Source organism: Leptopilina heterotoma, unplaced genomic scaffold (assembly GCF_015476425.1).
Source record: "Leptopilina heterotoma isolate Lh14 unplaced genomic scaffold, ASM1547642v1 Lhet_6, whole genome shotgun sequence".
In the NCBI taxonomy this organism is placed as follows: Eukaryota; Metazoa; Arthropoda; class Insecta; order Hymenoptera; family Figitidae; genus Leptopilina; species Leptopilina heterotoma.
Genome location: NW_025111137.1, coordinates 6,014,489 through 6,032,812, shown reverse-complemented (window position 1 = coordinate 6,032,812; position 18,324 = coordinate 6,014,489). Strand labels below are relative to the sequence as shown.

Below are 18,324 nucleotides of genomic sequence, written 5' to 3'. Positions count from 1 at the left end.
TTTTTACAAACTGACCTTCGAATTTTTCAAATCGATGTGTCTCCAATTTTTGTGGTGTGAGATTTATCTTTCTGCTACTGCTTCTTGTGTCAAGGGTGACCCTGTCTAAAGTGAGACTGGCCACTCTCTTGAGAACTGTTCCGTCATCGTTGATACTGTGTCTTCGAGACGATCTGGACGAGTTCGAGTGCAGATTCCCTGTAAAGATAATAATTATTAAAAATCAATATTAACAGCGAATTGTAAAGAAAATTAAAAAAGAAAATTCTTCACCCAGTGAAAAATAGTTCATATTTTATAATTCTCTTTAATCCTATACATTCTTTACAGTAATTAACATTTCTGCAAAAGGTTCTCAATGAGTCACAAATAGAGATATAGTTGCATTATAGATATTCAGACAACAATAGATGGAAAATTGAGAAAAAAATATGAGTCACTATTTTACACCAACACCGGAAGGGCGTTTACCTTTCCGGTTTATATATTCAAAAAAATTCTTTTTTTTTTTAATTCTCATTTTCAATCTACAGCATCACTTTGAAATCTCAAAAAATACTAGGTACATTGTAAATAATTTGAATCTTAAATTATTCATAATTTTTTAGAATTTAATAATTACTCTTTAATTTGTGATAATCATGAAAATTTCAAAGGTACTTGAAACTCATTTAAATGCTAATTATTTATTGTACATATATATATATATATATATATATACGCTTGGCTGGAATTGAAATCTCATAATCTCGGAATTCTTTTCCCATAAAAATTCAAGTACCGTTCTGTTATTTACTGTCGCATTAGTAGGGGGGAAACCCTCTTCCAAAAAATTGGTCTTCCGGTAATTATACGACGACGGGAGTTTATGTTTTCAACTTTCTATACCTGCAGTAAATCTAACTCGACAAACTAAAATATAATCACGAGAATTTCAAAATCAATGTGAAGGTCAAAGACACTATAACGAGACATTAAAATCCTTTCGGCTTATAGTCTGAATAAAAAATAATTGAGATAATATTAGATATAGACAATTGTATATTTATATAAATTATTGTTCATTTCATAAGATGGTTCAATCTAAATAAGATAATTTCAATCCAGATAAGATAATTTTATCTGCAAAAAATAATTTTAATATAGTTGATATTATATTAATCCATCAGGTAATGTATTTTAATCTAGATAAGATAATTCAATTAAGATAATATGATTTAATCTAGATAAGATAATTTCATCTAGTTCGAATAATTTAATCTAATTAAGATACTTTCAATCTAGATGAGATGATTTTATCTACAAAAAATAATTTGATATCTAGATAATATGATATATTAATCCAGATAAGATATTTCAATCTGGATAAGATGATTCAATTAAGATATAATTTAATACAGTTAAGGTACTTTCGATCCAGATAATATGATTTTATCTGCAAAAATAATTTGATACAGATAATATAATATTAATACAAATAAGATATTTTAATCTGGATAAGATAATTCGATTAAGATGATACAATTTAATCGAGAAAAGATAATTTCATCTAGTTCTAAGAATTTAACCTAGGTAAGATAATCTTAATAAGATATTTTATTAATTTATTTTGATTATTTGGTTGAACAAAATATAATATTAATTTAATCTAGAGAAGATAATTAATTAAGATAGGATGCTTCAATCTTTTTATTTGTTAATTTAATTACTAGCTATAGAAAATAAGATAAATGCTAGAAATATTCGCTAGAAATATTCGCTTAATTAAATTTCATAAATTGAGACTTATTTTTTAATTTTCTTCAATATATTGCAATAAAATATTACTTTTTAAAAAACCATAAACATGTGCAATTTGCAATTTATATAAAAAAATTTAAATTTTTGTTTAAAATAAATTAATTCTCGGATAACTTTCTGAAAATGAATAAAAATAATAAATTTAGAAAAGAATATTAATTAATTTTAGAAAAAAATTGAATATTGCAAAGGTTATAAAAAAAAATTTTTAAGACAGCCTAAATTTTAAAAGTTTTTAATAAAAATTTTTGATAAAATTTGAAGTGAAAACAATTGAATTTTTAGATGAATTTTAAGTGAAATTTTTCTTTAAATATTAAAACTGAAGAAGAATTTTAAGAAAATTATAAAAAAAATAATAATAATTTAAGAAAAAAAGGTTTCAAACTAAAATTTTCTAAAATTTGAATTTTAAGTAACTTTAATTCAAAATTCTAGAATACTTAATTTTTTAAAACTTTTTAGGTAAATTTTTTTATGATATTAGTTGAATTTTTGAATAGGTAGGTATAAAATATAGAAATTTAATTTTAAAAAAACTTTCGACTCATAGGAATTTTGTTGTATCAAAAATTCTATGAATTAATTGAATTTTATAGAAGTTATAGTGGAAATTTGTAGAAATAATTAAATTTCAGATCGTTCCCTTCCAAATATGGAAAAAAATTTTTAAGAAAACTTAAATTTTAAAAGGTTTCAATTTAAAAATTTTTGATAATTTTTTCAAGTGAAAACAATTGAATTTTTAGACGAATTTTAAGTGAAACTTTTCTTTAAATATTTAAATTCAAGAAAAACTTTTACAAAATTATTAAAAATAATTGAATAATTTAAGATTAAAGCCATTATAGTTAAAAATTCTAGAAAATGATTGAATAATTTAAAAAGCATTATAGTTAAAAATTCTAAAAAATAATTAAAAATTGGAAAAGTTATAGTAACAATTTTTAAAAATGAATAAATTTCAAAAGGTTTCAAACTAAAATTTCTAAAATTTAAATTTTTGAGTAATTTTAATTAAAAATTCTAGAGAACTTACTTTTTTAAAACATTTTAGTTTAAATTTTGTTATGATAAAAGTTGAAGTTTTGAATATATTGAAATTTAATTAAAATAGCTTTTGACTCATGGGAATTTCGTTGTAGTGAATTGAAAACAATTGAATATTAGACGAATTTTTAATAAACTTTTTTGTATAAATAGGTAATAATTAAAGTTTTAAAAAATTTTCTGAAAATTATTTCAAAAAAAACTAAATCAATTGATTTAGAGACGAGCTTCAGTCAAAAATTCTGTGAATTAACTGAATTTTATAGAAGATAATCGAGATAATTTTATTTACATTATCTAAACAAGAAAATCCAGATAATTTTATTTAAATTATCTGAACAAGATAATCCAGATAATTATATTTAGATTATCTAAACAAGATAATCCAGATAATTTTATTTACAATACCTAAACAAGATAATCTAAATAATTTTTTAAAAATTATCTAATACAGAAAATTTTATTTAGATAATTTTATCTACATCATCTTGTGATTTGAAAGTTCGATGTTTTTATTGTATTTAAATAATACTTTTGATCTATGAAATGACATAAAAAGGCATTGCTATTTTCGATATTACAACAGCATTTGTTCAAGTACTGTTATATTGGCAAACAACGACTTAGAATTATCATCATCATCATCATCGTGATTCATTATTATCATCATCAAAGTCACGATCGTTGTGGTTCGAACAAATAGAAGCACGCCTGGAATGAGATGACATTAGATCTCATTAGTTTTCAGCGGCTAAAGAACAAGCCAATTCAATCGAATACTGTGGCTCTATTATGCCTGCCTTTTATTCAAGGTGTCAAATGAGAGACTTTAAATATAAAATCTCTCCCAACGAGAAACTAATTAAGCTCTTTCTCATGCTTATTTTTTTATCTCATTCAAAGAGAACAAATTGTATTTTCCATTCGATAATAGAGGGGAATTTTTTATTTTAGAAGAAAACTGATGAGAAAATTAAAGAGTTAATACGAAATAATGATTAAGGGAGATCTATTTGATTTATTTATTTAAAATTTAATTTCAAGAAAGTATAAAGACTTTATTTTTTTTATTTATTTTATTTACTTATCTAAAATTTAATTTCAAGAAAGTATAAAGAATTTTACAAGAAAACTGAAGAACAGTACTTTTTTTATTTTTAGTTTCACAACAGTCGAGAAGTATGCGCGCGCAGAATGAAAAAGAGAGGGGATAGTTCTTCGTGATTTGTGGACAACTCTATCCCTACCTTTTTCATGCTGCGCGCGCACTTTAGAGGTTAATTTGTAAAAATTAGAATATAAGGTAAAAAAAATAATAAAAGTACCAAAAAACCAATGGATAATAACTAATTTATTCTATTTATAATATTAATATTTTTTGTATTTTATTTATTTTGATTTGAAAATATTTTCCGAAACGATTTTATAATTTCTGTTTGGCAAATGTGAAGTTATTGTTACAAGATACATAAAGCATACAGTGGCAAATTAAAGGGAGTGCATTAATCTGTTTATTGCTTTAATATCCTAAGCCAGTGAATCCAAGTTATAGTTTCATGATGTGCGTTATGTATCGTCATTTCGTAAGCTCTAAAGTTAACAGATTGTTAACTTCAAGTACTAGGTTCGTAACGTGTAATTTAATACTGCTAATTAAATCTCCACGGAAATTACAGCTCTTCCCAACTTTTCCTGTGCATATTCACTCGAACGTGCACTTTTTTTTTATTTCCATTTTTATATGTAGTGTATGGTACAATACAAATACTTGTGCACGCAAACATATAATTTAAAATAAAGCTATTAGGAAAAACATAAAAATAACACCCACTATTTTTTTTAAACGTTTTTATCAAATTTTTTTCAACGTTCCAAGCGGGAATTAATATTTCTTTACTTTTGTTTCTAAGTGCAATAAAGAAAAAAAAATAAAAGAGAAAAGAAAATTTGTAATTATAATAAAAATATTAAGAAAATGTTCTCGGCGCCCAAGTTGAGAAGAATGCGCGCGCAGCGAGAAGAAAGTGGTCGTTATCCCCACCACTTGCGCACGCGCACTGTTCTCAATTTAGCGAGACTAAACGAGACACTGACAAATTATTCCTTTTGGAAACAAATTCTTCGTACTATTTTAATTAGAAAATTAATAATTCCCATTTAATGTTATAAATTTAAAAGTCAAATAATTACCTTGATTTTGCAATAATTACAAAATGGAAATTTGCTATTATTTCACAAAAATTGTCACTAGTACTATACACTAAAAATTAAAAGAAAGAAATGTAAACACAAAGTATAATTCGAGTTCGAAAAAGTGGCGTGAGTGATATTTTTCCTTGACTGCATAATATTGACGCAAACTGTATACTTATATACAAACTATTCATCCTAAATTGTTACCTATCTTTTTTAAAATAATAACCAAAGGAGGGGAATCAATGTCGTCGCACCTTAAAAATAATGCATTGTATGTCGGCATTCATGCGATGAATGCTCATTGTTATATCCTGTATTTAACTCTCCCGAACGCCATAATTTCTCCATGTCGTTTCGCTTTGTGAGATTTGGGAATTTTTATTAAAGTGGAACTTAAAAAATACTTTTCAAAAAAAAAAAAAAATTCTAACACATTGTTCTCATTCTCTAATTATTCCTGGATTTTTCTAATCAATTTCTAACCAAATTGAATAAACTTTCATTTAAATTAAAGCTTATTAAATTGTGCATCGACTCCTCGAGGCCGATTTTTAATATAAATATCTAAAATTTTTTATTTGTTAATAAAAATTTAAAAAAAAAAATTTTATACAACAGATAATTTTTGTAAAATTTACCATATATGTTAGTAAACGAACGTAATCAGTTAAGAAACTTCCCTCAAACATTTAGCAGCAATAAAAAATTAATTAACAAATTTTTTTATTTGTTATAAACAATTTAATATAGAAAAAAAAAATTTTATTTATTATAAACAATTTAATGCAGAAAAAAATTTTCATTCAAATCTTTTATATTTTGTTGTTTCCGAGTAATGTTTATTTCTTAGATAGTATATTTAATAAGAAAACTTGTTAAGATACTAAAAATTAATAATAATTTGATATTATTTAATAACTTTTGTAATAACAAATATAAATAAATAAATAATATATTTTTTTATGATGAATTCAAGTTTTTCTACTGTTGTTAAATAGCATTATTGTAATAAGTTACCTTTTATTTTATTTTGAAGTAGAATAATTTAAAACGATATTGTTTAAATAATCTTAATTAACAAATTGATAACTTTGGTAATTTGGCACAGAAAGTGTTCATTCCTTTTACAAAATATTTCTAGAAAAATCCGCTTAAAGTTATAGTTTCGTGAAACAACTTAAAAATATTATTAATTGTTTATAAATAATGTTAATTAATAAGTTAATTAATAAGTGCCAGATATTTTTTATTTTTATTATGAGTTTTTGCAAAAATGTTTCCATGAAAATTTTGATATTATATATAATTAATTAATAAATTTTTTAACTTGTTTGACAAAACTGTACATTTAATCGGATCCTTCTAGAAATATTCTGTAAAAGTAATGAACACTTTATGTAACAAATTAACAAAGTTATCTATTTGTTGATTAAGATTTTTTAAACAATAAGGTTATGGGTTTTAAATTATTCTACTTTAAAATAAAATAAAAGGTAACTTATTACAATAATGCTATTTTTAACAACAGTAGAAAAACTTTAATTTATCATAAAAAAATATATTTTTCATTTATTAATATTTGTTATTACAAAAGTTATTAAAAAAATGTGAAATTATGTTATTAATTTTTAGTATCTTAACAAGTTTTCTTAATAAATATACTATCTAAGAAATAAACATTACTCGGAAATAACAAAATATAAAAGATTTGAATAAAAAATTAATTGTTAATAACAAATAAGAAAAATTTTTTTATTAATTTTCTATTGCTGCAAAATATTTGGGGAAAGTTTCTGAACTAATTACGTTCGTTTACTATTTAATATTCTAAATTTTACAAAAATTATCCCTTGTATGAAAAAATTTTTTAAAAATTTTTATTAAAAAATAAAAAATTTCAGATATTATTTATTGAAAATCTTTCTTTGGGAAATGATGCATAATTTAATTAGCTTTGGTTTAACAAAATTTTTATTGAATTTCGTTAAAAATTGAAGCTCTAAAGTTGTTTTTTTGTCCAAAGCAGTGTTTTTTGCCCCACTGTGCGTATAGCGTCTGGTTGAAAATATTGCGCGCGCAAAACGTAAGGAGTGGGGATAGCGGAGTTATTCTCTTTTACGGCTGGTGTTATCAACTTAAAAATTAAAAATTCGACGCTAGTACGAAATATATTAATAATAAAACAATTTTATAAATAAAATACAACGAAATATCGAAATATACCCAGAAAATTGTGAGGTATCATTCAAAAACTAAAATTGGTTAAAATAATCTGTAACGCTTTAATTAATTAAGGATTAAATTTTCAAAATCGTTACAAATCATTTGTTTCTGATTTAGAGATACATTATTATCGTAGGTAATATTAATACAAACGTAGAATATTTATATTAAAATGTGTAACAAATAGAAAAGTATGTAAATAATTTTTTAAGGGAAAATAAACAGTGGAAAATGGAATTAATTATGATAATGACGAGCCTTTCGAAGGCTCGTCGCGGTGTTGCGCGCGCAACACGTAAGGAGTGGGGATAGTGGACAATAACCAATCCTGAAGCGCTATTCTCTTTTACGGACGGTGTTCTTAAATTAAAAATGTTGAAATCGACGCTACTGCAAATTATGTTCGTAATAAAATAATTTTGTAAATGAAATACAATAGAATAAAATCGTATAATAAAAAATATAAAATATAAATAATTTTATAAATTAAAAAGAATAGAAAAAATTGAAAATTGTAAGGATTGAAAATCAGGCTCACCAATTTTGTGGGAAACTGGTGTCAGTTCAACTCTCCTGTGACGGGAAACGGAGAATGGTGACTTAAATTCCTCACTGGGCTGATTATTATTGTCCTTGATGTCTTTGGTGGGACAGATGAGGGATTTTTCAATTCGAATTTCATTTTCGGCAACCATTGTGATTTCGTCGGGATCCGTGAAAACACTGTCGCTCGACGATTGTTGACTTGGCGGTGTTGGGATTTCTGGGGTGGTTACACTCTTGTTAACACGACGCCAAGAGTCGGTCACGAGTAGAGGTGGACCCTCGGTATCTACCGGTAAAACCCCGAGTGGTGGCACATTCGTGAGGTCCGTCGCGATCGGATCCGAAGAGTGCGAGATGTTCCTCTCGCCCTCCAGGTTCTCACTCGTGGGTGGGGAGGCAGGCTCGGATGGTCGTTGGGCCTTAATCTCCAGGTCCACTGAAACTGTTTTTCTAACTTCCTCACGTTCATCATTATTCGGCTCATTCTCTTTACTACTGCTACTCCTCCTCCTCCTCGTCTCCTCCTCTTCCTTCTGTTTTGTTTCTTCCTCTTTTTTTGACTACAAAAACAGAATTTTTTTCCAATTAGTTCTCTTATCATAAAAAAATAAATAAATACGATAATTGCATTTATTGTTATAAAAACAAATTAATCACTAAATACTGAAATTTATTTTTTTGTAGTAAAATTTATTTTTAGTGCAAAAGTATTTTCTATTTTAAGTTTTGAAAAAGATTTCTACATGAAAAATACATTTCTTCATGAGTTGCATTTCATTTGCGATAACCTCATTGAATGACATTTGATATCCCTAACTATTCGGAAGTTGATCATGATACAAAAGCTGTATCTGAAAATTATGCTAAACAATTTCACTTGAAATTGAAAATTGAAATTTCAATATTTATTTATTATTTTAAATATTGATTTCGAATAGAGAAAATTGATTTACTTTAATGTTTAATAAATACGTATATATGTAAACAAAAAAGTAAGCAATCTTATCAAACTTGTAAATTAATTAAGAGTGCAGTTCAGAATTTCTTCGCAACAAGATCAAAAGTTGCAGAAAAGGTATAATAAAGTTAATAAAAAATAAACAGAGGATTTTTACAGAAAATGATAGTGTATATATGCATTTTACAAAAAAAAAATATTTTTTTATTGCTATAAAGGCAAATATGATAACGTTAATGGTGGAGCTTCATAAAGATAATAGAAACCGTTTTCACGTTCTGTAATATTGCGCAATTGTATATTATATACCGATCACCACATGTTTCGAATCATCTCTTTCACTTTAAAAAATTTTTTTCGATCTAACAGTATTTTTGATAAATTTCTTTTACTTCAATCGGACATTTTTAAACGGTATTTCAATGAATTGTAAAAGATATATTTGGTGACGGTTATAAAATTTATTTCTTTTTAAATAAAAATATGTACATCTAGTGAAGAGATAAAATTCGAAAACTTTCGTGAAAAACGAAATTTCTTTTTAAATATTTCTCAATCGTTTCTATTTAATGTTATAAAGTCATATCAGTTTTTAACCCATTTATTTATTAGTACTTATTTATTTTCATTTTAATCTATTAAAAATACTTGATCAACGTATTTAAATTATTTAAAACAAATTAGACATTCTTAAGATAAAATAAAATTTTAACATCTAAAAAAAATCAAATATTAATTGTGTTAGACCATGTGAACTCAAACTAAAATTTTTAATTTATTTAGCTGTAAAATTGAAAATATTTATAAAAATCATTAGTTGACTATTAAGAAAACATATTCAACAGTTTTTAAAAATTTTTAATTTTTGTTACCTTTTTTACATTAATATATTTTTTGACTTTATAAAAAAAGCGATTTGTTGAATTTTGTTTTGTAAATTTTTAATATTAATTAATATTTAAGGTTTTTTTTATGAGTTATCGCAATATTACAGTTATGAATCATTAAAAATTACTTTGAAATTATTAAAAGAAAGGAATCAGAATGAGTTGCAAAAAAAATTACATGACGAATAGACTCATAAAAAAACTCTTAATATCGCTTAAGCAATTTTTGGTAATTTATGATTTATTTTCCCAGAAGTCTTTATGAGTCTTTATGAGTTATCATGGTGCTAGAAATAAAAGTCACTAAAAGTCACTTTAGAATTTTCATGAGTCACTTTGTCTGCTAATTACTTGAATAAAAAAGCACAGGATTTTAGTAATTTATTCTTAATTATCCAAAAGACTCATAAATGACTAATAAATATTCCTAAGAACTACAATAACTCATAACAACTTTTGGTGTTTTCTATGAGTTTAACTACAACCACTCAAAAGTCTTTATGAGTTATCGTAATTTTTTTATTAGTTTACCTACAGTCATTCAAAAGACTTTATGAGTTATCGTAGAGATCAATTTATGAGTCACAAATAAATTCCATGAAATTATCAGGAGAGACTTATTATTAGAATTAGGAGTGAGAATAAATAATTTAGAAGTTTCTGGGTTGAAAAAATAGAATTACTTGAATTTAGTAACTAATTCGTAATGGATTCAAAGAGACTCATAAGTAGACTGATGAATCCTCTTAAGCGACCAGAAACGTTTATATGAATTCAAAACATCTAGATCTAAATTATTTGAGTTTGAATTTTTCAGAAAATACTTAAGAATCTTTATAAATTTCTGAAATATTGTTATGAGTTGCTAAAAATCATATTGGAATTCGCATGAGTCACTTTGAGTTTCTGCGAGTCATTTGATTCAAAATCTCGTTCAAAATACAATCAAAAGAATCAAAAATTCAATTCGAGATTTATTATTTACTTTTTCAGGAATTACTTTAAAGATTTTATGAGTTATATTAATTCTATGTATTACTGTAACTCATAGAGACTCTTGACTAACTCTTGTTAAAGTACTAAAATTATGAGTCGTCAATAATTATTCTGAAAGTAGTAAGCGATTATAATTAGGTGCCAAAATAAGTCGAATTGATTTCTGAAACTGATTTCGAATTCACTTCTTTAGAAGTCACATAAGAATCTTTATGAGTTATGGTTACTCATATGAGTTAACTCCTTGTACTTTCACAACCCTTGATTCAAAATTCAATCAGTGGAATCTTGTAATTAATTCTGTAATGATTCTAAGAAAACTCATAAATAACTCTTAAACAGCTTCTGGTGATTTATAATTTACTTTTTTCAAAAATCACTTGAGAATCTTATGAGTTCTCATAGTGTTAGTTTTATGAGTCACAAAATATAACTATTCAATGTTAACCAAGAGAACTCATAGAGCATTAAAAATAAATCTTTTGTGACTCTTGGTGACTCTTGATTCACTTTTTTAAAACTCACTTTAATTATGATTAAATAACTTATAATTTTTATAGTATTTGTGTTATGAGTTAGAAAAAATTACTTTGGAATAAGCTTGAGTCACTTGTGAGTCAGAATTTGACTTTATTGTTTCTAGGAATTACTTGCTTCAAAATATAATCATAGGGACCCAGTAATTTATTTGTAATAAACTTCAAGAGACTCATAAAATTCTGGTATAAACTCTTAAATGATTGATTTATGATTCATTTCCTCTAGATTTACTTAGGAGTATTTGTGAATTATCAAAATAGTACAGTTATGAGTCACCAAATAATTACTTTAATATAAGTATGAGTAACTTAAAATTAAAAAATGTATCACTTTGTTAAATTGTTCCTCTGAATTATTTGATTTGAAATACAATTTTGTAATTTAGTAATTAATTCATAATCAATTCAAAGGATTATAATTCCTAAGCAACTATTTAAGATATTAATCTTCAAGAGTCGCTTAGGAATAATAATCATCACTTTAACTGTAGTGACTCAAGATTATTTATGAGTTATCTTAGTGCAAGCGTTATGAGTCTCCAAAAATCACTTTTTAAAGTCAGAATGAGTCACTTTGAAGTCTTTGGTAATCACTTGATACAAAATTCAAACACTGGAATTTAGTAAATAATTTGGTAAATTTAGAGGTAACTCATAAAACTAAAAATTTATTTGATTCAAATAAATAATTATTTGATAATAGACAACTAATCGGTTATTTGGATAAAATAAAATTTTATTTTCAGTGTAAAATTAATAAATAAATTATTAAATAAATGTTATTAGATATTTGAGAAGAAAAAATGTATTTTAAAAAAATTTTTGCAAAAACTCACCTTGATAATAGGTGGTGGCTTTGGTGCTGGCCTCTTGACAGGTGTGCGAACTTTGTCAAGGGAGATTTTAACATTTGATGATTGAATTGGAGTTCCTGCTGTTTCATCGAGGATGGCACTGGAGTCTTTTGATTTTCGTTGTTTTTTCTTGCCATCACTTTGCAGGTTACCCATCACAGGTAGTGACGGTGGTGGTGGTGTTATACTCAGGTGATTTGCAGCATCTCCCGCATAAAACACCCTCCAACGATTTATCCAGACGCGTGCAAAATTGCGCAGCTTCTGACTAGAAGTGAATTGGTGCAATTTTGCGCCTGCGTCATCTTCAAACCCTTTTAACATCTTGGTTCAATATCCTCGCTCACTTATTTAACGCTGAAATAATTTTTTTCCGTTAATTTTTTTTTCACCTTTTTTTTTACCAAAGTAAGAGTTTAAACTCAAGTAAAAAATTATAATGTCGTTAACTTTTATTAATTGATTAAAAAATAATCAAAATTCAATAACAAAATAAGAAATTTTTATTACCAATACCATAGCACCATGAACAAAAATAGTAAAACTTAATAGATATTTATAAAAATTGCATTGAAGTGTTTTTGAGGTCGCTGAATACGAATACGGAGTCAGGCTTCAAAAATTCAAAATGGCGGATCCAATATGGCGGATGTTATTCTTAAAAATCATTAGATTCGCTTGAAATTTGTTTCTTGACGGTTTATAGGTCGCCGATTACGAAACCAAAGACAGATTTCAAAAATTCAAAATGGCGGATCCAATATGGCTGGCAAAATCTGACTTTGGATTCATAATCAGCGATCCCAAAAAACCGCTGAGAATAATTTTCAAGCGAATCTAATGATTTTCGAAAATTTTGTCAGCCATATTGGATCCGCCATTTTGAATTTTTGAAATCTGACTTTGGATTCGTATTCAGCGACCTCAAAAACTCCTGATAACAATTTTCAAGTAATTACAATTAGTTTTTAATAATTTTATTTACCGTATTCGATTTTGTTCGCCATATTGGATCCGCCATTTTAAATTTTAAAAAACTGATTACTAACATTAGAAAAATGAGAAAAAAACCTAAAAAATTGTGTTATTTAAAAAAAAACTGTGTGTAATTTGTTTATTTATAAAACAAAGTTTTTTTTAGAATGTCATTAGAAAGATTGGTTAAAAATGGGTTAACACATAAATAAGTTTTTATTTAAAAAATGTTTTAAAAAACTTATTGTGATTTTAAAATAAATGAACTTAATTTTGTTTTGATTAGAAATATTATAACAGTGATAAAAAAGAGATTAAGAATAGGAATTATAAAAAAAATAATTTAAAAAACAATAGTAAATTTTTTGATAATTTTTAATTATTGCTGATTGTATTAAAATAAACTAAAAGAAGATAAAAACAACACAATTTCTGAAAGTTATTTTCTCTTTTCAAAATCACAAGTGGAAAATTAAAACAAATTCATAAAAAAAATTTTTATTTACCTTTTAATCTTTTGAAATTCGGAATTGTAAATTCAATTAGATGCGCTACAAGGCCATTTTTACAAATATTTCGATAACACAGAGGACAATAAATTTTTAACATGATATAAAAATAAAAACACGTCTTAGATTCAAACACAAAAATTTTGTTATAAAAAATTCACTTGTGCATTGTAAGCAAATATTACAAAGCAATTTACTATTCGTAGTGAAACACTTGAGAAGCTAATTATGGTACATAATTATTTATTCTGATTCCCGACCTTATCGTACTCTCCGTCTATCTCTCTTCTCTCCTTCTCCCTATGTTTTTATAGGATAATAAAACAATCACTTATTATAGACTTAACACGTGCTCGTAAGAATTTCGTGCGCACGCGCTTTCTTATTTATAAAATTGATACTAAATCTGAATTGATTGAAGCAATTAAAATATAACTCTTAATTTTATACTTTTATTTTTCAATTCTTAAATAGAACTAAAAAATAATTATAATTTTACTATATATATTGTTACTCCTCGATAGTAATAAATAAATTTATTTATTCGTTTCAATCAAATTAATTGGTTTTAAAAATTAAATAATTCGTTTGATGAATTATTAAGTAAATAAATTTATTAATTACCATACTACAAATTAAAATAAATTAAATTGTACTTTCATTTTAAAAACCAAATAAATATTTACTTGAATCAAGTAATTTCTATTTAAATCTAATAAATCTTTTGGTATTTGCAATTTTTCATTAAAATATTTTTTAATAAAATACTTTCAGTACTGAAAGAATAAATAATAGTAATAATTATTTACTTATATTAATAGCAGTAATTAAAAGTAGTAATTTTAAAAACACCAATAATTTCAATAAACAATTTATTTCTAACAATTTAAAAAATTGTATTTCATTTGCAAGCTTGTTTAAACAGTAAATAAATAAAATAATTAAATATTCCGAAATATTATAAACAAATACTAATTATTGAATTACTCAATAATTAATTTACAATCTTCTATCGGAAAATGTAAATATTTATTTATTATTAATTGTTAATAAATTATCAACCATCAGTGTATTACCGTATAATCTATTTATCTTCCGAGTTTTAAATTACACACGCTTTGAGCTATATATTGCTGTGTCGATAATCTAGCATCAAGAATATACATGAATGTCACGATTTTCAAAATTCTTTTATTTATCAAACCGTTAATATTAATAACTTTGATAACATAAATCGACGAATAAAAAAGTTGTTGTAGAATCACCATCAATAATATATGAAATACTAAAAAAAAATGTTTATATATATTTTTTTTGTAAAAAAGAAAAGACTTTTTTTTATAAATTTTAATGGACAAGAAAAAATACTTTAAATATTGAAAATGAATTATTTCCATTATTACCTATTTGTATTTTATTCAAATTTAGTATTTAATTTTTATTAGATTAAATTTAATACTTTAAATGAACATAAAAATTGAAGAAACATTATATTTTATAAAGAAGTAGAAATTTCGATATCCGACTGTCGTGTTTTTAAAAAGGACTATTTTCAAAAACAGGTCGGATATCGAGACTCTTCCGATATTGAGTTATTTTCCGGAGTATTCACTGAAGCGTGATGTGTGTCGAATCTTGTTTTTATTAAAAAAAAAATAGCTCCTTTATTACATTAGTTAGAAGAAAATTGATACTAAAGGCTAACGAAATATTGCAATAAAAATTTGTAATTTTCCTAAATTCTGGTCAGTAGAATTTGAAATTGAATTATTATAATAAGAACCCTATTACAATGTAGAACAGATTTTGAAAAGAATTATTTTGTTATTTTACTTTCACTCGGAGTTATCGTTGACTTTAATGTTTTATTATTTTGATGACCGATTTTGTTTAAACAAAAATTTTTAATTTAATTAATTAAACAAAATTCCACGTGATTTTTTTATTACATTTTAAAATCGTTTAAACTTGTTTTTTTCTCGTTCTTTATAAAAAAAAGTATGATATATGTACGTATCTTTTATTTTTGTATAATTGCGCAAATTTTACAGATCAATTTTCGAAATTTTAGATTTTTAAAAGTAGACAGACCTATTCTCAGTAACTTATATGTTTGAAAATATTGAATTTAGAAAAAAAATTGTCAAAGGAAAAAAATTTGATTTTTTCTTCAACTTTTAAGTAATGTAAGAAGTTTTTCAATTTCTAATTTAAAAAAATTATTTTTTATAAACAAATTAATTTTTTTAAGGTGGGCATAAGTAATTTTAATTGTTCCTTTATTTATTTATTCCGGATAATATGGAGAAAATTTTTGAAAAAGTTCCTAGATGGACAGTTTGAGTTTAAAGAGTTTAAAAAAATTTTCAAAATCAGCTGTTTGGAAAATTTTCTCTATAATATCAAGTATAAATAAATAAAGAAAAAATTAAAATTAATCATGCCCATATTAAAAATATCAATTTGTTTAAAAAAAATATTTTATAAATTAAAAATCGCTGATATATATGAGGCAAAATTCCTCAACAGCCCAGGTCAAAAAATTAATTTTTATGAGAAACTTTGCTGAAATGTTTCTATTATTAGTAGAAGTGTAAATATAATTTTTTTTTTTAATAAAATATTTTTTGATTTATGGTGTTTTAAAATTTTGCCTTTTTTGAAAATATCTTTTTTTCGATTTAATATATTGATAAGTAAAATTAATCAAATTAAAAGTATGATTAGTGATTTTTAAAGGGTTTTTTACGAGCTATTATAAGCTGGTCAGGTTGATGAAAAAAAACTGTTTCCTCCAAATTGCATCGATGAATTTTTATGAAACTTGTTACACGAGGATGTTTAGGGTCGCTGATTACGAATCTGAGGTTAGTTTTAAAACATTCAAAATGGCGGATCAAATATGGCGGACAGAAAGTTAAAAAATTAATGGATTTTCATGAAACATGGTATTTAAAGGTTTTCAAGGTCGCTGATTAAGAATCTGAAGTTTTTTTTAAATTTCAAAATGGCGGATCCAATATGGCGGACGGAAAGTTTAAAAAGTTAATGGATTTTAATTAAACTTAGTACTTGAAGAATTTTTGGGTCGCTGATTACAAATCTAAGGTCTGTTTTCAAAAATTCTAAATGGCGGATCCAATATGGCTGACAGAAGGTTTTGAAAATTAATAAATTTTAATAGAACATAGCATTTAAAGGTTTTTTTGGTCGCTGATTACGAATCTGAGGTCAGTTTTCAAAAATTCCGAATGGCGGATCCAATTTGGCGGACAGTAATTTGAAAAAATTATTCGATTTTAATAAAACATGGTATTCAAAGATTTTTTTTCTTGCTGAGTGCAAATATTAAGTCAGATTTTTTAAATTGAAAATGGCAAATCTGAAATATCGAATGAACTTTTAAATAAATAATTAAAATTCTACAGATTATGTGTTTAAGTATTTATTATATTAGACATAATTTGATAATTTATTCAATTATGTTTATGAATAATGAGGTTTATTAGTTGACTGTAGTTGATCAAAAATTCATGTAGTTTTAAATTAGGATTTCAGACCACTGTGTAGCGTATTGCGTACTGAAAATTCAAAGAGGAAAATATACTGAAACTGAATTAGGTTAAAAAAAATTTATATAAAGATGGGAGCAGTCAGAAAATACAATAAAATGCTCATATTTGATTTACCATCAAAGAGAATATAAATTAGACTTCCGATTAAAATTTAATGTTGAAGTCTAATTAAGTTATGTAACCGCATTTATCTGAGTACTCAGAGTAGTTATATAGTCCTTAAGGAGAAATTAAAATCGTAGACAACCGAGCGCCGTGCGAGCGCCTCGTCGATGATAGATCTCTACATGTATGAACAAGATGTGTAATCTTATACCTGTCGTTGGTGGTTTTATAATTGATAAACAGGTATCGAATTATATCACTGCATGAAAAGCAAAAATATACTTTGTGCACTTAGTACTCGTGACCTATAAACTACTGTACCGAAAATTTACACTTACATTTCTAATTTACATATACCATTCAATAAAAATTTCATTTCTTCAATGTACATTAAAGAAATAAATTAATTTAATTTATAATTATGGAAACTTATAAATAAATTAAAAAGTATAAAATTTCGAATAATATTCTGCATATGAAAAATTTGGAAAATCCACCCTAACGACATGCGGCCCTGCTTAGTACTCTGGTCGAAGGTACGTTGACCTAGGAAGCTCACTATACTAAGTTGAAGATGTTGTTCAGCATATTTACATCGACACACCACCATACTCTCTTATTGGATGGATCGTAAATCATTTGCGTATATACCGTTCCCTCTTATATAGCAGTACTTTCGTGCTGATAAACAGATACATGAATCTCCGATTCGCTTTAGTTGGTAATCTACCGGTCTTCTTTGTGATGATCGATCAGCTGTGCCGAGTGAAAGGGTTGCGAACATATAAGCAATGAACTTGCAGGTAATCTACTCACTTGACATTGAATAACTCTCGTAGGAGAAACTTGCCTCTGCTTGCCTCTACAAATTGCATCTAGTAGTAACACTTGACCACGTGCTCGAAATTATACTTACTTCTGTTACCAATTCTAGAACACGATTCATATTGCTTTTGATCAATTTTTACTCTAGTTATATAAATTAGTTATTGGATATTTTATTAAAGAGAAAGATTTTGTATGGGAAAAGATTTATTTTGTTTTTGAATTTCTTCGACTGATTGAACTTAGTTCTGTAGATTCAATCTAGTTACTAAGGTTGTATGTTTAA

The 18,324-nt window shown here is 25.3% G+C and overlaps 1 protein-coding gene across 2 annotated transcripts in view; it reads right to left on the bottom strand.

The window, feature by feature from the left end:
* The window catches only part of LOC122509163 (formin-2), a 28,310-nt gene extending 10,035 nt beyond the window's left edge, over nucleotides 1-18,275 (bottom strand). Inside the window, exons 1-4 of one of the 2 annotated variants that reach the window (XM_043622986.1) lie at nucleotides 18,030-18,275; nucleotides 12,032-12,406; nucleotides 7,808-8,375; nucleotides 16-198 (exon numbers count right to left, since the gene is read on the bottom strand). In XM_043622986.1, the coding sequence (XP_043478921.1) occupies nucleotides 16-198; nucleotides 7,808-8,375; nucleotides 12,032-12,373 (1,093 nt within the window). In that variant the 5' untranslated portion in view covers nucleotides 12,374-12,406; nucleotides 18,030-18,275. Of the gene's footprint in view, nucleotides 1-15; nucleotides 199-7,807; nucleotides 8,376-12,031; nucleotides 12,407-13,530; nucleotides 13,841-18,029 lie in introns of those variants that run through there. The other variant, XM_043622985.1, reaches the window with a different exon arrangement.
* Nucleotides 18,276-18,324: the final 49 nt, after the last annotated feature.